Source organism: Antedon mediterranea, chromosome 3 (genome assembly GCF_964355755.1).
Source record: "Antedon mediterranea chromosome 3, ecAntMedi1.1, whole genome shotgun sequence".
Lineage (NCBI taxonomy): Eukaryota > Metazoa > Echinodermata > Crinoidea > Comatulida > Antedonidae > Antedon > Antedon mediterranea.
The window spans coordinates 35,885,592-35,902,720 of NC_092672.1; the positions used below are offsets into that span (position 1 = coordinate 35,885,592).

Consider the following 17,129-nt stretch of genomic DNA (forward strand, 5'->3'; position numbering starts at 1 on the left):
AGAGAATATCAGAATGAGTAGCTTAGGTAGTTGTTTTAATGTCATATTTAGAAAAGACATGATAGTAAATCTAGATACCTTAATCTTGTAGGAGAGAATATCAGAATGAGTAGCTTAGGTAGTTGTTTTAATGTCATATTTAGAAAAGACATGATAGTAAATCTAGATACCTTAATCTTGTAGGAGAGAATATCAGAATGAGTAGCTTAGGTAGTTGTTTTAATGTCATATTTAGAAAAGTTGTGTACAGTATAGTAAATCTAAATGCACTAATCTTTTCTTTTAGAAGAGAATATATGAGTAGCTTAGGTAGTTGTTTTAAGGTCATATATTGCATTTGAGGTTTAGAAAAGAAATGACGTGTATAGTCAAGCTAGATACGGTAATCTTGTTTTTTAAGAGAGAATATTAGAATTATTAAAATAAATGGCTTAGGTAATAGTTTTAAGGTCATAACTCAAATTTTGCATTGGAGGTTTAGAAAAGACGTGTATAATAAAGCTAGATTGGTAATCTTTTCCTTTAGGAGAGAATATTAAAATGAATGGCTTAGGCAGATTATAAAAAGTAAATCCAGTGTGTTTCCCCACTGGATTAGTTGACATGCGATTTATGAAATCAAAGTTACTCCTTTACACCTGTACCATAGGGGTTCATTGTAAGCCCAGTCCTCAATGTCTGGTAAAGACAGATTGGCTAGCAAACTTATCTTCTCTCCTTTAAGCTGGTGCAAAATATTTCCAGTATCAATTTAGTTTTGGCTTGTAGACTAGTATACAAATAATGAATGTTTATGAGTGTAATGGTACAAATAATGGCACGAGGTGAATGATGAAAGGTTATATCAACGAGGCAAAGCCGAGTTGATATAACCTTTCATCATTCACCAAGTGCCATTATTTGTACCATTACACGAATACAAAACATTCATTATTTGTTTTATATAACATCTAAATAAATTCTAGTTATTTGAATCAAATAAAAGGTAGCCCTACCCTAGCCAAAGCTTACTACATTTCATTCACACACATTGATTAAAAACAGTAACATTTGGTTTTTAATAATGTTATATTAAATGTTATATTTATATGGATTTCGTAAACACACCTACTTTTGTGTTAATTATGTCAACAAACGACCAAACAATCCAAAGCCTAGCCTAAATACTAGCATGGCCTAGGCTAGGTCTAGTAGCCTAGTACTAGCTTGGCTGAAAGGCAAAACTTCGACAGACAATTGGAACTTATCTAAGCTAATTATGGTTTTTCCAACAATTCCACGTCTTGTAGGGATGTCCCCATTAATTAATCAAAATCCTAAAAACGATCTAAAGCTAATTTAAATGCCTTTTTGAATGAAATTAGTACATAATGTCCAAATCGTACACAAATATCTGCTGCTGTTGCATATCTCGCGGTGGTGTTTACAAATGAAACTGAGACCAGACGACAGGTGGCGCTGTTGCATTTCACAGTACATAGCCATATCATATAGGATAATTTGTGTACTAGATTTTTTTTCATCTGCGAGACGTTTTTTTTTTCGTACACAAAAATGTTTCAAAAAGTACTATTAAAGAATCGTTTAATAGTGCGTACTATTGCACGCCATGTGACCCACAATCGTCCAATCAAATGACAGGAATTTATTTAGGTGTTATATAATAGTACTTAAGAACTACCCCAGTGAGTTAATGAGCAAACTAAATCCAGCATTGTGTAACTAGTCAATCAGTTTAGTTAACTAGTTTCTAACTAGCCACTTTAGAGGTTATAATAACTAATAACCTACTAGTCAACTAGTTAAGTCAGTCTAGTTAACTTGCCAACTAGCTAGTCAATTAGTATAGTTAACTAGTTAACTAACTATCTACTTTGTCTGGTTGTAGTAACTAATAACCTACTACTCTAGTCAATTAGTTAATTAAACAGTCAGTTAATCTAGTTAACTTATCAACTAACTAGTCAATAAACTGGAGTTTTTCTAGTCAACTAGATATTTACCTATTCTACAGTATTATTAGATACATTTTTCACAGGATTTATAATTATGTAATTTTTATATTTATTTTACTAATATACTAAAAATATTGTGTGCATAATAATGTTGAGTAATCTCCTGTTTTTGTTGTGTTTCATTAGTTATCCGCATAGTAGCGGATAACTCCTTGTAACTGTCCTGTTTCATCATCTTTTTTTTTTCTGTATTATTGGTTATCCGCAACGAAGTTGCAGGATAACCTCTTGTGATTGTACGAAATCATCATCATCATCATCTTTTTATTTGGCTTCTTTCTTTCTGTATGATTTTTGTCTAACGCTTTTCTCTAAAACTTGCAAACATAACATTTTGTAACTTTCTCGACATATCGTCATGCACATGAAGTGAAGCTTTTCATGACGTTTACAATTGCGCAACGTGACTTACGCGCGATTTAACGATTTTGTCGTATTTAACATAGGTCGACAACCAAATAACATTTCAAATTGAAACTTTGCAAAAGTTTAATTTATATCATGCGCTAACTTTCTGTTGAAAAAAAATTGCATGTTTTACACAAAGTTACGCGCGCACACGCATTTAAAATTTCAAAATGCGCAAAATTAATTTCTAATCAACTTTCTACGCGTTTCATGTCGTTTTAAGCATGTCAAAAATTACCACGCGTGCGCACATTTTTACGTGTGCAGTGCGCACGTAGCATTGAAAACATATTTTTTTCGCATGATTTATGTTTTTCCAGCCTTTTCTAGTAATTTTACCAAATTTTAAACAATTTTGACTTAAAGTTACGTCATACGAGCACGTCGAATTGGACAATTTGCGCGTGTTTTTGATGAAAAGGTTAAAAAATTCGTTAAAAATATGCCTTTTTTTAAACACACAAAATGACACAAAATTGACAGAATTCAGCACTAACAGCATATGACATTCTTCAGTTCAGGTCATAATGCCATAATCTTTTTCCGTGTGCAAAATTCCAACGTATGACGTGCGCGTGGCGTTTGTCGTGCGGATAACTAACTTGTCAAAGTGACGAGTTCAAGTCTAGTATTATTCTTCTTTCTCCTCCATTTTGTGTCTCGCGTATCTCAAAAACTTGTAAACATAACATTTCATAACTTTGTCATCACATGGACATTTACGTGAAGTTGTGCACCTCCCATTTTTGAATGACGTCAGAGTTGCGCAACGTGACTTACGCGCAATTTTATGATTTTTAATTATTCGAACAATTTTACACGCGTGGTGCACACATGGCGCTAAAAACATCTTTTTTTTATGTGAATTATGTTTTTTCAGCCTTTTATAGTAATTTTACCAATTTTAAAACAATTTCGACTTAAAAATACGTCACACGAGCATGTCGAATTGTACAATTTGCACGTGTTTTTAATGAATAAGTTTAAAATTCCTCAAAATTATGCCTGTTTTTAAACAATCATAGATTCTAAACTACGAGGTGAACTTTTTTTAAATTACATATTCTGGAAGGTGATGAGTTGTAGATATCGGATCATAAATCAATATGGCTAACCGGACATTGCGACGTCATCGTATGGCCAGACGAATGTAAAATATAGGATTTTTGTCTCTTTCGTTATTGCTCATCACATTTAACAGAGCGCATCTCGCTTATACGTATTCCATTTCCCCCTGAGATTTTAATATTGTCTACATCAATCAACTATCTTTCGCATGAGTTAAAAATATTTTAATTTTTATGACGTCATCATGTCTAAAAATGTTAATATATAATGTTGGTCACTTATTTTCATCTTTACAGTAAATTTCAATCTGTTATAGCTCGTCAGAATAAAAAGTGATAATCATGAATAAAACATTTTCTGGAAGCTATTGGATTATAGATACATTTTGCCAATCAGAGGTTGTGACGTCATCATATAGCCAGTTGAATAAAAAAATTCGTATTTTCATATTTTGCGTTTTAGTTCATCACATTTCAAATAGCGCACATCCATATTTCACGTGTTCAAATTTCTTCTACACGTTAATATGTTTTTGCTGAGATAATTTCTTTCCAAATTGCTATCTTCGTGTTTCATTTCGATACCGTCACCATGTTAAAAATTGGAATAAATGGCGGGTCCCGTAATTTTGCCTATTCTACACTGTATGTAATATGTATAAAGATTTTACTGTGTACTGTAAACTGTATATATGACACAAAATAGACAGAATTTAGCACTAACAACATATCATATTCTTCAGTTCAGGTCATAATGCCATAATCTTTTTCTGTGTGCAACATTCCAACGTATGACGTGCACATGGCGTTTGTCGAGCGGATAACTAACTCGTCAAAGTGACGAGTTTCATGTCTATTTCTTTCTTTCTGTCATTTTTGTGCAGAGCGTATCTCAAAAACGTGTAAAGTTAACATTTCATAACTTTGTCAACATATGGGTATTCACCTGAAGTTGTGCTTTTCTATTTTTGAATGACGTCAGAATTGCGCAACATGACTTACACGCGTTTTAACGAATTTTGCGTATTTAACATAAATCGAAAACCATATAACAATTTAAATTGAAACTTAGCAAAAGTTTAATTTATATCTTGCGCTAACTGACTGTGAAAAAAAAATGGGCTGTTTCACACAAAGTTTAAAATTTGAAAATGCGAAAAATAAATTTCTAATCAACTTTCTACGCGTTTCATGTCATTTTGAGCATGTAAAAAATTCCCATGCGCGCGCATATTTTACGCGTGCGGTGCGTACGTAGCGTTGAAAACAATTTTTTTCGCGTGATTTATGTTTTTCCAGCCTTTTCTAGTAATTTTACCAAATTTTAAACAATTTCGACTTAAAATGACGTCATACAAGCACGTAGAATTGGATAATTTATGTGCGTTTTTTATGAAAAAGTTCAAAAATTCGTCAAAATTTGTCAAAATTATACCTTTTTTTAAACAGTCGTAGTTTCTAAACTAAACGGTAAAAGTTATTTTTATTACGTATTCTGGAAGATGATGAGTTGCAGATATCGGATCATAAATCAATATGGCTAACCGGACATTGTGACGTCATCGTATGGCCACTCGAATATAAAATATAGGATTTTTGTATCTTTCGTCACAGCTCATCACATTTAATAGAGCGCATCTCCACTTATCCTTTTTTCATTTTCACCCCGATTTTGATACTGTCTAGGTCAATCAACTATCTTTCGTATGAGTTAAAAATATTATAATTTTAATGACTTCATCATGTCTAAAAATGTAAATAACGTGGGTCACTTATTTTCATCTTTACAGTAAATTTCAATCAAAATACAAAATAGGAATAAATGGCGGCTCCCGTAATTTCACCTATTCTACACTGTATGTAATATGTATACAGACACAAAATTGACAGAATTCAGCACTAACAACATATCATATTGTTCAGTTCAATTCATAATGCTATAATCTTTTTCTGTGTGCTATATTCCAACATATGACGTGCGCGTGGCGTTTGTCGTGCGGATAACTAACTCGTCAAAGTGACGAGTTCAAATCTAGTTTTCTTTTGTTTTTACTTACCACACAGTGTTTTAACTAATTTAACACATTTTAAGTACAATTTTTAAAGATTTAGTTTGAAAAAATTCTATTTCATATAATACTGTATAACCTGACTTAAAAGTTAAATGTTATAAAGTATGTATGTTGTGTCAATAGTTCATGTGTATGTTTGATTTATCACTTGTCCTTAAATTTGGACAAAGATTCTGTGTTAAGCCATATTCCCCATGAGGGGCGGCAGTGGTGGATATATCATTTTTTTATGATCATAAATCAATTTTCTAACCAAATTAAATAACCTCATTGTATTATTAGCATACACACCCTGTTTTTATATTCTTGTTCATTGTAATCTTACACTTACAGTTAAAAAAAAAAAAAAAATTTGGAGTCAATTTTGGAGGCTGCTCCTAAGACGCATCCTTAGCCTCTAGGAAAATAGAAAATACAGCATATTGTATTCAAAGATATAATGTCAAAATTGTTTATTTATTTAACCCAAATATACAGAATCGTTATTATGGTAATATTAGTGTAAGTTTAAAGTGTTTGTTATTGTTAGTTAATTTCAAGGTCAATTCACACAGTCGAGCGGTAATGGCAAGTGGAAAAACCACGTAGCTTGTCCCATGTAGAATCTGTATCTATCCTGAGCGGAAATCACTCGTTCGCTCAGGAGTTGTATGTAAATGGTCATTAGCAATAACTTGATTCTATTTTTTTTTTTCGTTACCGCTCGTCTGTGTGTATGGGCCTTTAGTGTGTATTTTAAGGTTAGGGTTGTTAGTTAGGGATGTTTTGGAGTAGGAAGGTGTTAAGAATTAGAATATTGCAGTTGTTATTTACTTGGATATTTGGTACAGCAATGCTTCAATACCATTCAAAGACATAACATACCGCAGACTTTCAAGCTTTTGTTTGATCAATAGATCAAATTTGTCAGTCATTCGTGACACATTGTCAATCATGAAAAGCTATCGCTGGTTTTATGATTCTTTCTGAACAATCGCAGATAACACTGCAACACTAAGCCAATAAGATTGAGAATAGATTAAGATTATTATCTAATCCTAGGTGTTAACAAAATGTACAAGTTGATCATCATTAAGGTCATTGTATTAAAAATTGATTTTTAAAAATGGTAACTAAAATTCCGAAATGGTAGATAACATATAACATTGTTTAATGTGAACATGTCCATGGAGAATTTGCCTATTGGTTGGTGACACTAAGGTTACTAGCCGTTTGATATCTAAGACACAAAATATAAACCGCACTCCTATTTATGTACTGGTTCAGCAGAGGATGAGTGGAGCCACCTATTAATCGTGACTTATTCAGATTCAAATTATTATTGTCCGTGGAGGTATTCCATCGCGCGGGCTACGTGTGTTGCGTAGGCCTAGCCTAGATCCTTAAGAAGGCTGGTGTCCTAGTGATCAGGAGGTATTCCATCGCGCGGGCTATGTGTGTAGCGTAGGCCTAGCCTAGATCCTTAAGAAGGCTGGTGTCCTAGTGATAAGGAGCTACTACATCGCGCTTATTATTAAAACTTTATTTAGAATAAACAATACAAATCAATAATTCACAGTTTTCAAATATAATTTGACTGAAATTCACTTTACTAAATTCTCAGAAAATCACTGCGAGATCATTCTCTTCCATAATTTTGGTAAATTTTCACAGTGTTATGATGTATATATTGTGAAAAGCACTCAAAATATTTTCCTATGTGGATGAAATAAAGTTGAATCTTGAATCTTGAATCTTGTCATACTCATCCACTTGTACTCATGTTAGAGAGCGAATGACAAAATGCCACTGAAAAAGTGCTCAACTTTGCGAGTCGACGTGGCAGCAGTCGCCTAGCGCATGTGCATTATATCTATTTATTTTTATTTATTTCATTTCCCAATCATCAAATAACAAAATAGGGTAGCAGTCGACATGAAAATCTAAAAGTCACTAGCGTTTGAATTGGTAATATAGAACAGTACTATTATCCGTCTTTCATGCTTGAATAGTTTTCGAACATTTCAAACAGGATACCCTTCACCTTAGCTCTTCAAGGAAATTATTAAAAGGTTGTTAACATTCTAGGTTAAGGCTGAATGAACCAGGCTAGATTTTTTTTCTTTCCAAGTTCGCCTTATTAGGTGGAAAAATTCAAGAGCGTTCTTCCTTCTCACAAGTCCGGAAAACCTGGATTTTGGTAGTCTGTATTGTTGGTATGATTTGAGAGTACCGAGTATTGCACTACTAACAGTTAAGACCCAAAACACACTTTACACCGATTTTTCTAATTTTAAGAAAAAGCAAATATTGTAATGTGTATGACTTAATTTGCACAATATCATCATAAAATGGCCAATATAAATTTGACCAGTATGAATTTGACCAGTATGAATTTGACCAGTATGAATTTGACCAGTATGAATTTGACCAGTTATTTAGAATTAAATTATTTATAATGGTGCATGGCCTTGCTTATATTATAATGATATTACTGGTATGCATAATTCTGATTTTGGATGGTACATAGCATAATAATTATTATTGTTCTGATCATACAATAATAAGTAATAAGTAAATAAAAAATATTACATAATTAAGAAAAACCTACTTATTAGTGGATATTTGTTGGTACATAAGCATGATATCTGCGTGGGGGAGGTGAAAAGGGGTATTTGGTTATAACTGTGCCATATTTAATAATAATATTAAACACAGTTTAACCTACCAAAACTTGCCAAATTTCATATCATAAACACCCAGTATACACCTGGTATTACATTACCTGTTTATTATAGGCCTATGGTCTGTATTTGGTGAATATCTTCGTCCTTCGTCTACCTTAAAAAACGCACACTAATTTATACAGCGCCCTCAATCAGTGCTGATTAGCTTCCTGTCCGCTCTCTTCAGAGTAGCTTAAGCTCTGTCTACACTATCAAATTTTATGTGACAAGAAAATGTGATGTGCCCATATATGGACATGTTGATGTCATATCACTACCATATTTGGGTCTATCGCTACCATATTTGAGGATATCACTACCATATTTGGGCACGCATTTTTTGTCAAACTAGTTTGATAGTGTAGACATGGCTTACTCCATTCAGATATTGACAATCAAAAGCTTTGACTATTGCAAAATCTTTTTACATGCCCTCAATACAAATCGTCATACCATTTAACTTTAATTATTTTTTAAATTTAATTTAATTAATATATGCTTATTTAGAATGTTTGTATCAAAGCATCAGTAGCAATAACAAAATTAATTTGAATTGAAAACAAGATATGTTTTAGAAAAATATTTACAACATGGTTAAATTTTATGTGACAAAAAATTTGAGGTGCTCATATTTGGGCACATCACACTTTTGTCAAACTAGTTTGATAGTGTAGACAGAGCTTTATACATAAAAGAAAAGTAGTTGGAATTAATTTTGACACGGATCTTGCTATCTGAAGTTGTCAGAAATTCTCATGATTTTTGTATCATGGGATAATTTTCCAAGAACTAGTATGGATCATAATATAGCTATTGTACAATGACAAGTTAATGATTGAACTATAGAGGGCAGTACGTACTTATCACTTTGGACCGAACTTTCTAAAGGTTGAGTCTATGTAATTAATTTTGTAAAATATTTTTTTTAAACAAAAACTTTAACATTTTGTATGGTTTGGTTATGATACAAATGTTCTAAAGCTTTATATTAAATATTTTAATCAATTTTATTACAGTTCAGCGATTTTGGTGGTGATCACGTTAGTAACGTTTAGTTTAGTTTTAAAACTTTAGTTTAGTAATTAAATCTTAATTTCTTTAATTTTTTGTAAGGTTTGTAAAGAAGACAATGGTTACAAAAACATGTGATTATTGCCACGAAAAAATCATCATTTCTGGAGTTAAATGCAAAGATTGCAAGTAAGTTGTTATACGTTCATTGTAACATCCCAGTCTACTGCCGACGTGATCTGTGTAAAACCAAGGCAATCTGACAACAGGACACTGAGCTCACCTCAACAATATAAGAACTCGTTCTTTGATCTTATGTCTGGCTGCGACAAATACCAACAGTACTGGACTATGTGCATATTCTCCACGGTGTCTGTTAAGGTGTGTGGGACTGATGGTGTCGCAGCCACAGACAACCCCTTTGATCCTTGCCAAGATAGGAACTTGTAACAGTCATTTGATCTTATGTCTGGCTGCAACAAATACCAACAGTACTGGACTATGTGCATATTCTCCACGGTGTCTGTTAAGGTGTGTGGGACTGATGGTGTCGCAGCCACAGACAACCCCTTTGATCCTTGCCAAGATAGGAACTCGTAACAGTCCTTTGATCTTAAGTCTGGCTGTGACAAATACCAACAGTACTGGACTATGTGCATATTCTCCGCAGCGTGCGGTGTCTGTTAAGGTACGTGGAACTGATCTTATCGCTGCCACAGATAAACCCACTGATCTCTGGAGCTCAGCATCCTGTTAGATTGCCATGGTAAAACATACCATTTGCAGTATTTCAATTATTTTACTTTTATCAGGGAATTTTCTTATATTGGTTTTATCCAGGTAAGCGGCATTCATAGACTACTGACATACCTGGTTTGTGTACTGTTTACAATGGAGATTTTATTGGTTTGATTGATAAAAAAAGTCTAATGATTGGTTATTAAGGAAGTAATTATGATGTTTCTTTTGTTCTTTTCAAGATATACATGTCACACACGATGTGAGCCATCGGCAGAACTCTTGCCATCCTGCGGCCTTCCTAGAAAATACGAAGAAATATTCAAAGAATCCATAACGCAAGGTAAAAATATGCACTGTATTTCGAAGTGTGTTTATAGTTTAAAGGCTTTCCATTCTACAATTAAGACCAGTATTAAATTTGTTTGCATTGCGCCAAATGGTTTTGCATTGCTTTTACGAACAAACCAAATTTTAAAATCGATTGAAAGGCCTTGCATTGCAGATAACAGATAATATTGTGTTTAATAAGTTAGATAATAATCTTGCATTGTATTATTTAATTGACAAAATAAACTGAATGGCTAAATAGACTGCATTTTACACTTTTATTTTATAGATAACATTTAATTATCTAGGAAACTTTGCTTTTGCAATAAATGTAGTTGTTAGACTAAATGTGTGTGGTTGTGGGTATTACTAATTGGTAGGTTTTTTTTCATGGTAGTGCATCTTTGTTTAGCTTCTTTTTTTATAAATAAAAATGGATTTAATTGGGTTTTTATATTCAAAGTAATTTATATATTATTTATCCATCCTGAAATTGGCGAATTACTTGCCCTTGCTGTTGGTTGCATATAAATACAAACAAATAATTTATGTCAATATATAATTTCATTCATTCATTTATTTTATTTCGGAATATCATTTTGACATAATATTATATCCATAGCAGAAGAGAGAGAAAAACAAAATCTTAATCTAACAGCTCATAGAACAAAAACAAAGATATGTAAATATATAAAGTCAATGCAACAAAGCATTCCATTGTTCTTTACTTATTTGTCTTTTTTTATGTATAAGTCTGGTATAAAGAATTCAAAGGCCTCAAATGTTTAACCTTAGATGGGTTTATAGTTCTCTAACTATACATTCAACTCTTCCAAAACCTGTTTTATAAGTTATGGTTTTCTTGAAAATCTGCTTCCAACTTTATATTTTAAACCTATAAAAGAACATTTAATTTGGGGAGATTCCCATTTTCAGTGCGTGTTTTTGAAAGAGTTTATTGTAATTCTGCAAGCTTTAAGCTTTGTCTACAATATCAACCTTTATGTGACAAAAAATGTGATGTAGTTGCCCATATATGGACATGATGATATCATATCACTACCATATTTGGGCACATCATGCTTTTTTTTTGTCAAACTGGTTTGATAGTGTAGACAGAGCTTTAAAATTGTTTACACATTGCTTTTTCATGTTAACCATGTTATTTTTCCTTCTGCATGTCTTTCAATCTTTGTCTTTTTTATGTATTTTATCTCTTCCCTTCATCTATTAGGTTCTCATGTTATGTCACCATCGCCTATTTTTCCTCGAAAACCAGGTACAGAATTTCACACTTTCACTTTGTCATTTCTTTAAAGCTCTGTCTACACTATGAAACATGACAAAAAAATGTGATGTACCCATATATGGACATGATAATGTCATACCACTACCATGTTTGGGCATATCACTACAATATTTGGGCATACCAATCTATTTTTGTCAAACTAGTTTGATCGTGTAGACAGAGCTTAAGTATACCTTCATCTTTTGTCCTTTTTATGTGTTAACTTGTTATACTATATTGAGTTGTACAATTGAATTCAGTGTTTCTTTTAATTAAGGACCACTTCTGAGATCTTGACTTTAGCAGTGTATTGTCAAATATATGGTCTCCAATTGGAGGGTCTTTAATTATACGTGTCCTGTTTTCTATGTCTAGATTGCTGGCTATGTATTTGGTTTTATATGCAAACCTTTATAGCTTTATAATAGATTACAGCATGTAGTAGTTGTGGTAGTGTTTTTAGTATGATATTGTTAACATGGTTTTAAACACCGCTCTGTCACAGTTAGTACTGTACTATAGTTATGCATTTGACTGTAGATAGTTGTATTTAACATCAAATCTGGTAACAATAGATTGATTGTTATTGAAAGTAATGAAATGTATTATTATATAATAATAAATGATTGTATTATATTTTAAGTTTTATTAATTAAAGGACATAGACGTAATGATAAAACATTACCCTGGTCACGGATGTCTCAAATTAATGAATTTGATATATACAAGTTATATAAATTCTCTGAATCTTATAGCGTCATACCAGGATACCTCCCTGTGAAGTTTTTATTGTTCAGAATTTCATGTGGCATGTTGTTTTTTACCTTTATGGTTATGTATGTGACCTTTGGTACATCTTTGACATTCAGATATTTTAAACTACTACCTCCTATATACTGCTGTTTAGTACAGTTACCGTAGTATGGCCAAAAACAAAACATTGAAAGTCAAATTGAATAGTTTGTGGCTGAGACCAAGAAGTGTGTTTCAATGTGCCATTAATTTAACAATAACCGACTATACAACAAGTGATGTGTATTCTGTCCATGTTATACTACTTCATGATCTGTTAAGCCCATTCTACATTTTCAAACTTGATGTGACAATATATGGACATGATGATGTCATACCACTACCATATATGGTTACATCACACTTTTTTTGTCAAACTATTTTGGTAATGTAGACAGAGCTTTACAAAACCTCATGATCTGTTCTGCATCTGCTTTGTCTTTACCATCTCAAACAAAAATTGTCAATGTAATCCTAAAATGTTCAGACTGTAACATGAAATTTGGAGGTATACCCTGTAGATGTCTTGAAACGTTTTCTGTCAATAATATCTCTTGATGATGAAATTAAAACTTATAATTACAACCATTATTAACAATAAACATTGAACTGTTTTGACACACAGCACCGCTGGAGCCCCCAATTCATCCAAGTCCAGAAGCACAAGCTAGTGTACAAGCATTCCCTCACGGTGAATCCAGCTCAAACCCTTCATCAACGACGTCGTCAACACCTTCAAGTCCAGTACAAGTCTACTCTTCGTCAGCAAGCGCGACACCACCTAGTGTACACTCTCCGCAAGTCAGGGAGTTCGATTTTGGTAAAAAAAAAAATATTTTAAATAATCATTTTTACATGGAGTGGCTCAGTTACGATGCTTGGCTAAGATAAGATAATAAGATTTAGAGAGTCCTAAAGTGTTCAAGGCTACCAATCCAAGAGTCCTGGGTTACAGTCATGTCAGGATTTTTTAAAATTACAAATTACAACTCAAATCCCAAAGATTTGTAATAAGACTTTGTTTATGTAGAGTATCTTGTGTAATGTTTGTCTTTTGAACAGAATTGCCACCTTTAAGAAGGATAGTGAATGAATTCATATTTGGTCATAATATTATTGAAGTTCCTAAAAAAGTTTAAACTTATTCTTCTTGCATTTTTATGTAGATTTTTCAAATGATGTAACGTTGGAACCTGTTGACACCAGGAACGTAGAGACGTCTCAATCAAGTGACCAAACAATTACAGTTGATTCTCAAGAATCACACGAGTCTCCTGATGTAAGTTTTCATGTAATGAAATCTAATCTAAAATTTGTATACCGTAAAAAAAAAAAAAATAAGAAAACACCTTCGGGACTTAAAGCTCTGTCTACACTTTCAAAGTTTGACAAAAAAGTGTGATGTGCCTAAATATGGTAGTGATATGATGTCATCATGTCCACATTTTTTTGACACATTAAGTTTGATAGTGTAGACAAAGCTTTACAGAATTTCATTTAATAGGGGTTTCCCCAAAGTAGGGCTCCTAATGTATTTCAATGTTCTCATATGTGACAATTGATAAAATGAATTGAATCAGAACAACATTACTTCAAAACATTGACTAACGAGACATAAACATTCAAGTGTGAATCATACTCTAATCAGTTGAACTTTCACTTTAGTAAACAGCTACATATTGAAACATACTACGTGTCATTTGGACATCATGAGGACAGTGAGTGGTTTTTGTACAAAAAAAGACATTGTACGACAACATACCCCCAGTTGATTATTTTTGTTTACTGGAGTGAAATAGTCGCTACTTTTGAAATAACATAAGTTATAATTAAACTTCATTACTATTAATATTAAAATAATTTGTTTATGTTTACAAATTATAATTTAAATCTATTTGGTGTCTTATTTATTTTTATTTTTTTCACTTTTTTATTATATATTGTTAGGCTTCATATCATAATAACATACTACATTACTAGTATCCTAACTATTTGGTCCTGAATTTGTTGTAATTTCTTTCTAACATATGTTGTTTCTACTTTTGTATGTATTAACCAATCAAACCTCCAATAAGAGACATATTTATAGGAGTGTGTGAAATTTTAGAACACTGTATATGGCCAAAATGAACACTGAAACTAGTGTTTGGCCAAAATGAACACTGAAGCTAGTGTTTGGCCAAAATGAACACTGAAGCTAGTGTTTGGCCAAAATGAACACTGATGCTAGTGTTTGGCCAAAATGAACACTGAAGCTAGTGTTTGGCCAAAATGAACACTGAAGCTAGTGTTTGGCCAAAATGAACACTGAAACTAGTGTTTTGCCAAAATGAACACTGAAGCTAGTGTTTGGCCAAAATGAACACTGATGCTAGTATTTGACCAAAATGAACACTGAAGCTAGTGTTTGGCCAAAAATAAACACAGAAGCTAGTGTTTGGCCAAAATGAACACTGAAACTAGTGTTTGGCCAAAATGAACACTGAAGCTAGTGTTTGGCCAAAATGAACACTGAAGCTAGTGTTTGGCCAAAATGAACACTGATGCTAGTATTTGACCAAAATGAACACAAGCTAGTGTTTGGCCAAAAATAAACACAGAAGCTAGTGTTTGGCCAAAATGAACACAGAAGCTAGTGTTTGGCCAAAATGAACACAGAAGCTAGTGTTTTGCCAAAATGAACACTTAAGATAGTGTTTGGCCAAAATGAACACCGTGGTTGTATTTGGCCAAAATGAACTCATCTGCGGCAACATGTAATTTGGCTTTCGTTCCTTTGTTCTGACATCCTGTATCACTACATTCTTAAATTTAAATGTACTAACTACATTCTTATAACGATGTTTTGATGGTGCAGTCCATCAATCGGTATAAATAAATTAACTATAACTCTCCTAATTCTGGACTCTCTGAAAACCAGACTCTCTCCCAAAACCAGTCCGAAAGGTCTTACCATTAGAAACGCATTCGGGCTACCAGTCAATTTAAGCAAGTGGCCCTAATGGTGTCCGGTATTGGGAGAGTTGACTGTTTCTATTCTTTAGTGTCACTCTTCTGTACTTGGTATATTTTATGTTTGTAGACTAACACAGACTCTGAGAAAACCTTGCCTGGAAAGTGGGCATCGATAGACAGCAATGTGTCCGACTCGGAGTCGAATGAAGTTCCTCATCGGAAGGGGAGTGTGAGTAGAGTATGTGGTGTCGTGTTGTTTACTTCATATATCTAGTATCATGATACAGTATAGCACTATTAACACTAATCTCTAGCATGTTGATTTCCATCTTCAACCAATGGTTGCTCTCTTTTCCTTAAGCTTTATCTACAGTATCAAACTTTATGTGAAAACAAAGTGTGATGTGCCCATATATGGACATGATGATGTCATACCACTACCATATTTGGGAATATCACTATCATATTTGGGCACATTACACTGACTTTTTTGTCAAACTAGTTTGATAGTGTAGACAGAGCTTTAGTATGTTTTTGTGGGAGGGGACATGAGATTCAGTGATCCTCCATTAATACTGTACTACTGTAGTACAACTTATATTGTATTATATTTTTTACTATATTATATGAAGTTGTTTTGTTTTTATTTTGTTGTCTGCTTAATGAATGTCTTTTATGTATGTGTTATATTAGTATTTTTTAAAAGAAAAAGGTTATCGTGATTTTTATAATGAATTTCTTTTTTCTTATATCACAACTGTAATAATATTATCACCTTGTATATTTTTGTTAGAGTTTTACTTTAAATGACTTGTATTCGTTTTTTTATACTACATTATATTGAAATTATTAATATATAATCATTGTAGAGAATGAGAAAAATAAATGAATGGACGTTGCACAGTTGTTTCTGATGTTATATATTATGCATGAACAAAATAATTTAGTTAAACTTATATTATGTAGATTTGTAGTGGTAATGATAATGTTGTATATTTTTGTTTTTACCATACAGAAGTCTAGTGTATTATCAGAATGGGATATACCAGTTGATAAATTGGATATTAAGGACCTCATAGGAACGGGCAGATTTGGGAAAGTGTATAAGTAAGTAAAAGTGTATTCACAAACATTCATTTGTTTATAAACGAACTGTGTCTCCAGAGGTTGTGTTCACACTATGTTAATACTACTTTAGAGAAATCCATAAATATTTACGGACTTAAGTGAAATATTAGTGTGATTGGTGAATACAGCCATAGGATTTTTTGCTAATTTGCTTTTCTACACTAGCCTAGGCTAGCTAGGCCTAGGAATATGTTGGTTGGTGACATAATTAACAGTAGGTGTGTCATAAAACAAATATTGAATAGTTTAGTTTCATGCAAAAATAATTAAATTCGGTGAAGGATGCAAGGTTTCTTAGAAAATAGAATTTACCTCATGAAATTATTTGTTCCATTGCACTCATAAACATTCATTATTTGTATATTATCTTGGAAGGAACCATGTTGGAGCTACTTGGTGACCTTTAGTTTGCAAGGAATTATCATCCTCTTATTAATGTTTTTATTTTATTTTGAAGGGGTTATTGGCATGGTGATGTTGCCGTTCGTGTATTAGATATTGATTCAAATAATGAAGAGGAACGTCAAGCATTTAAAAAAGAGGCAAGTGTAAAAAAAAATATTTTATTTCATGAATATCTGACAACCCTCTTCATGAACATGTTCTTTAAATTTTTTATT

General features: G+C 32.6%; 1 protein-coding gene across 6 annotated transcripts in view; it reads left to right on the forward strand.

The window, feature by feature from the left end:
* The window catches only part of LOC140045411 (kinase suppressor of Ras 1-like), a 48,264-nt gene that overhangs the window by 24,182 nt on the left and 6,953 nt on the right, over positions 1 to 17,129 (forward strand). For 3 of the 6 annotated variants that reach the window (XM_072090283.1, XM_072090287.1, XM_072090284.1), the window contains 8 exons: positions 9,381 to 9,467; positions 10,259 to 10,359; positions 11,581 to 11,625; positions 13,052 to 13,246; positions 13,593 to 13,705; positions 15,509 to 15,619; positions 16,397 to 16,488; positions 16,967 to 17,051. In XM_072090283.1, the coding sequence (XP_071946384.1) occupies positions 9,381 to 9,467; positions 10,259 to 10,359; positions 11,581 to 11,625; positions 13,052 to 13,246; positions 13,593 to 13,705; positions 15,509 to 15,619; positions 16,397 to 16,488; positions 16,967 to 17,051 (829 nt within the window). The remainder of the gene's footprint in view (positions 1 to 9,380; positions 9,468 to 10,258; positions 10,360 to 11,580; positions 11,626 to 13,051; positions 13,247 to 13,592; positions 13,706 to 15,508; positions 15,620 to 16,396; positions 16,489 to 16,966; positions 17,052 to 17,129) is intronic. The other 3 variants (XM_072090285.1, XM_072090289.1, XM_072090286.1) reach the window with 3 other exon arrangements.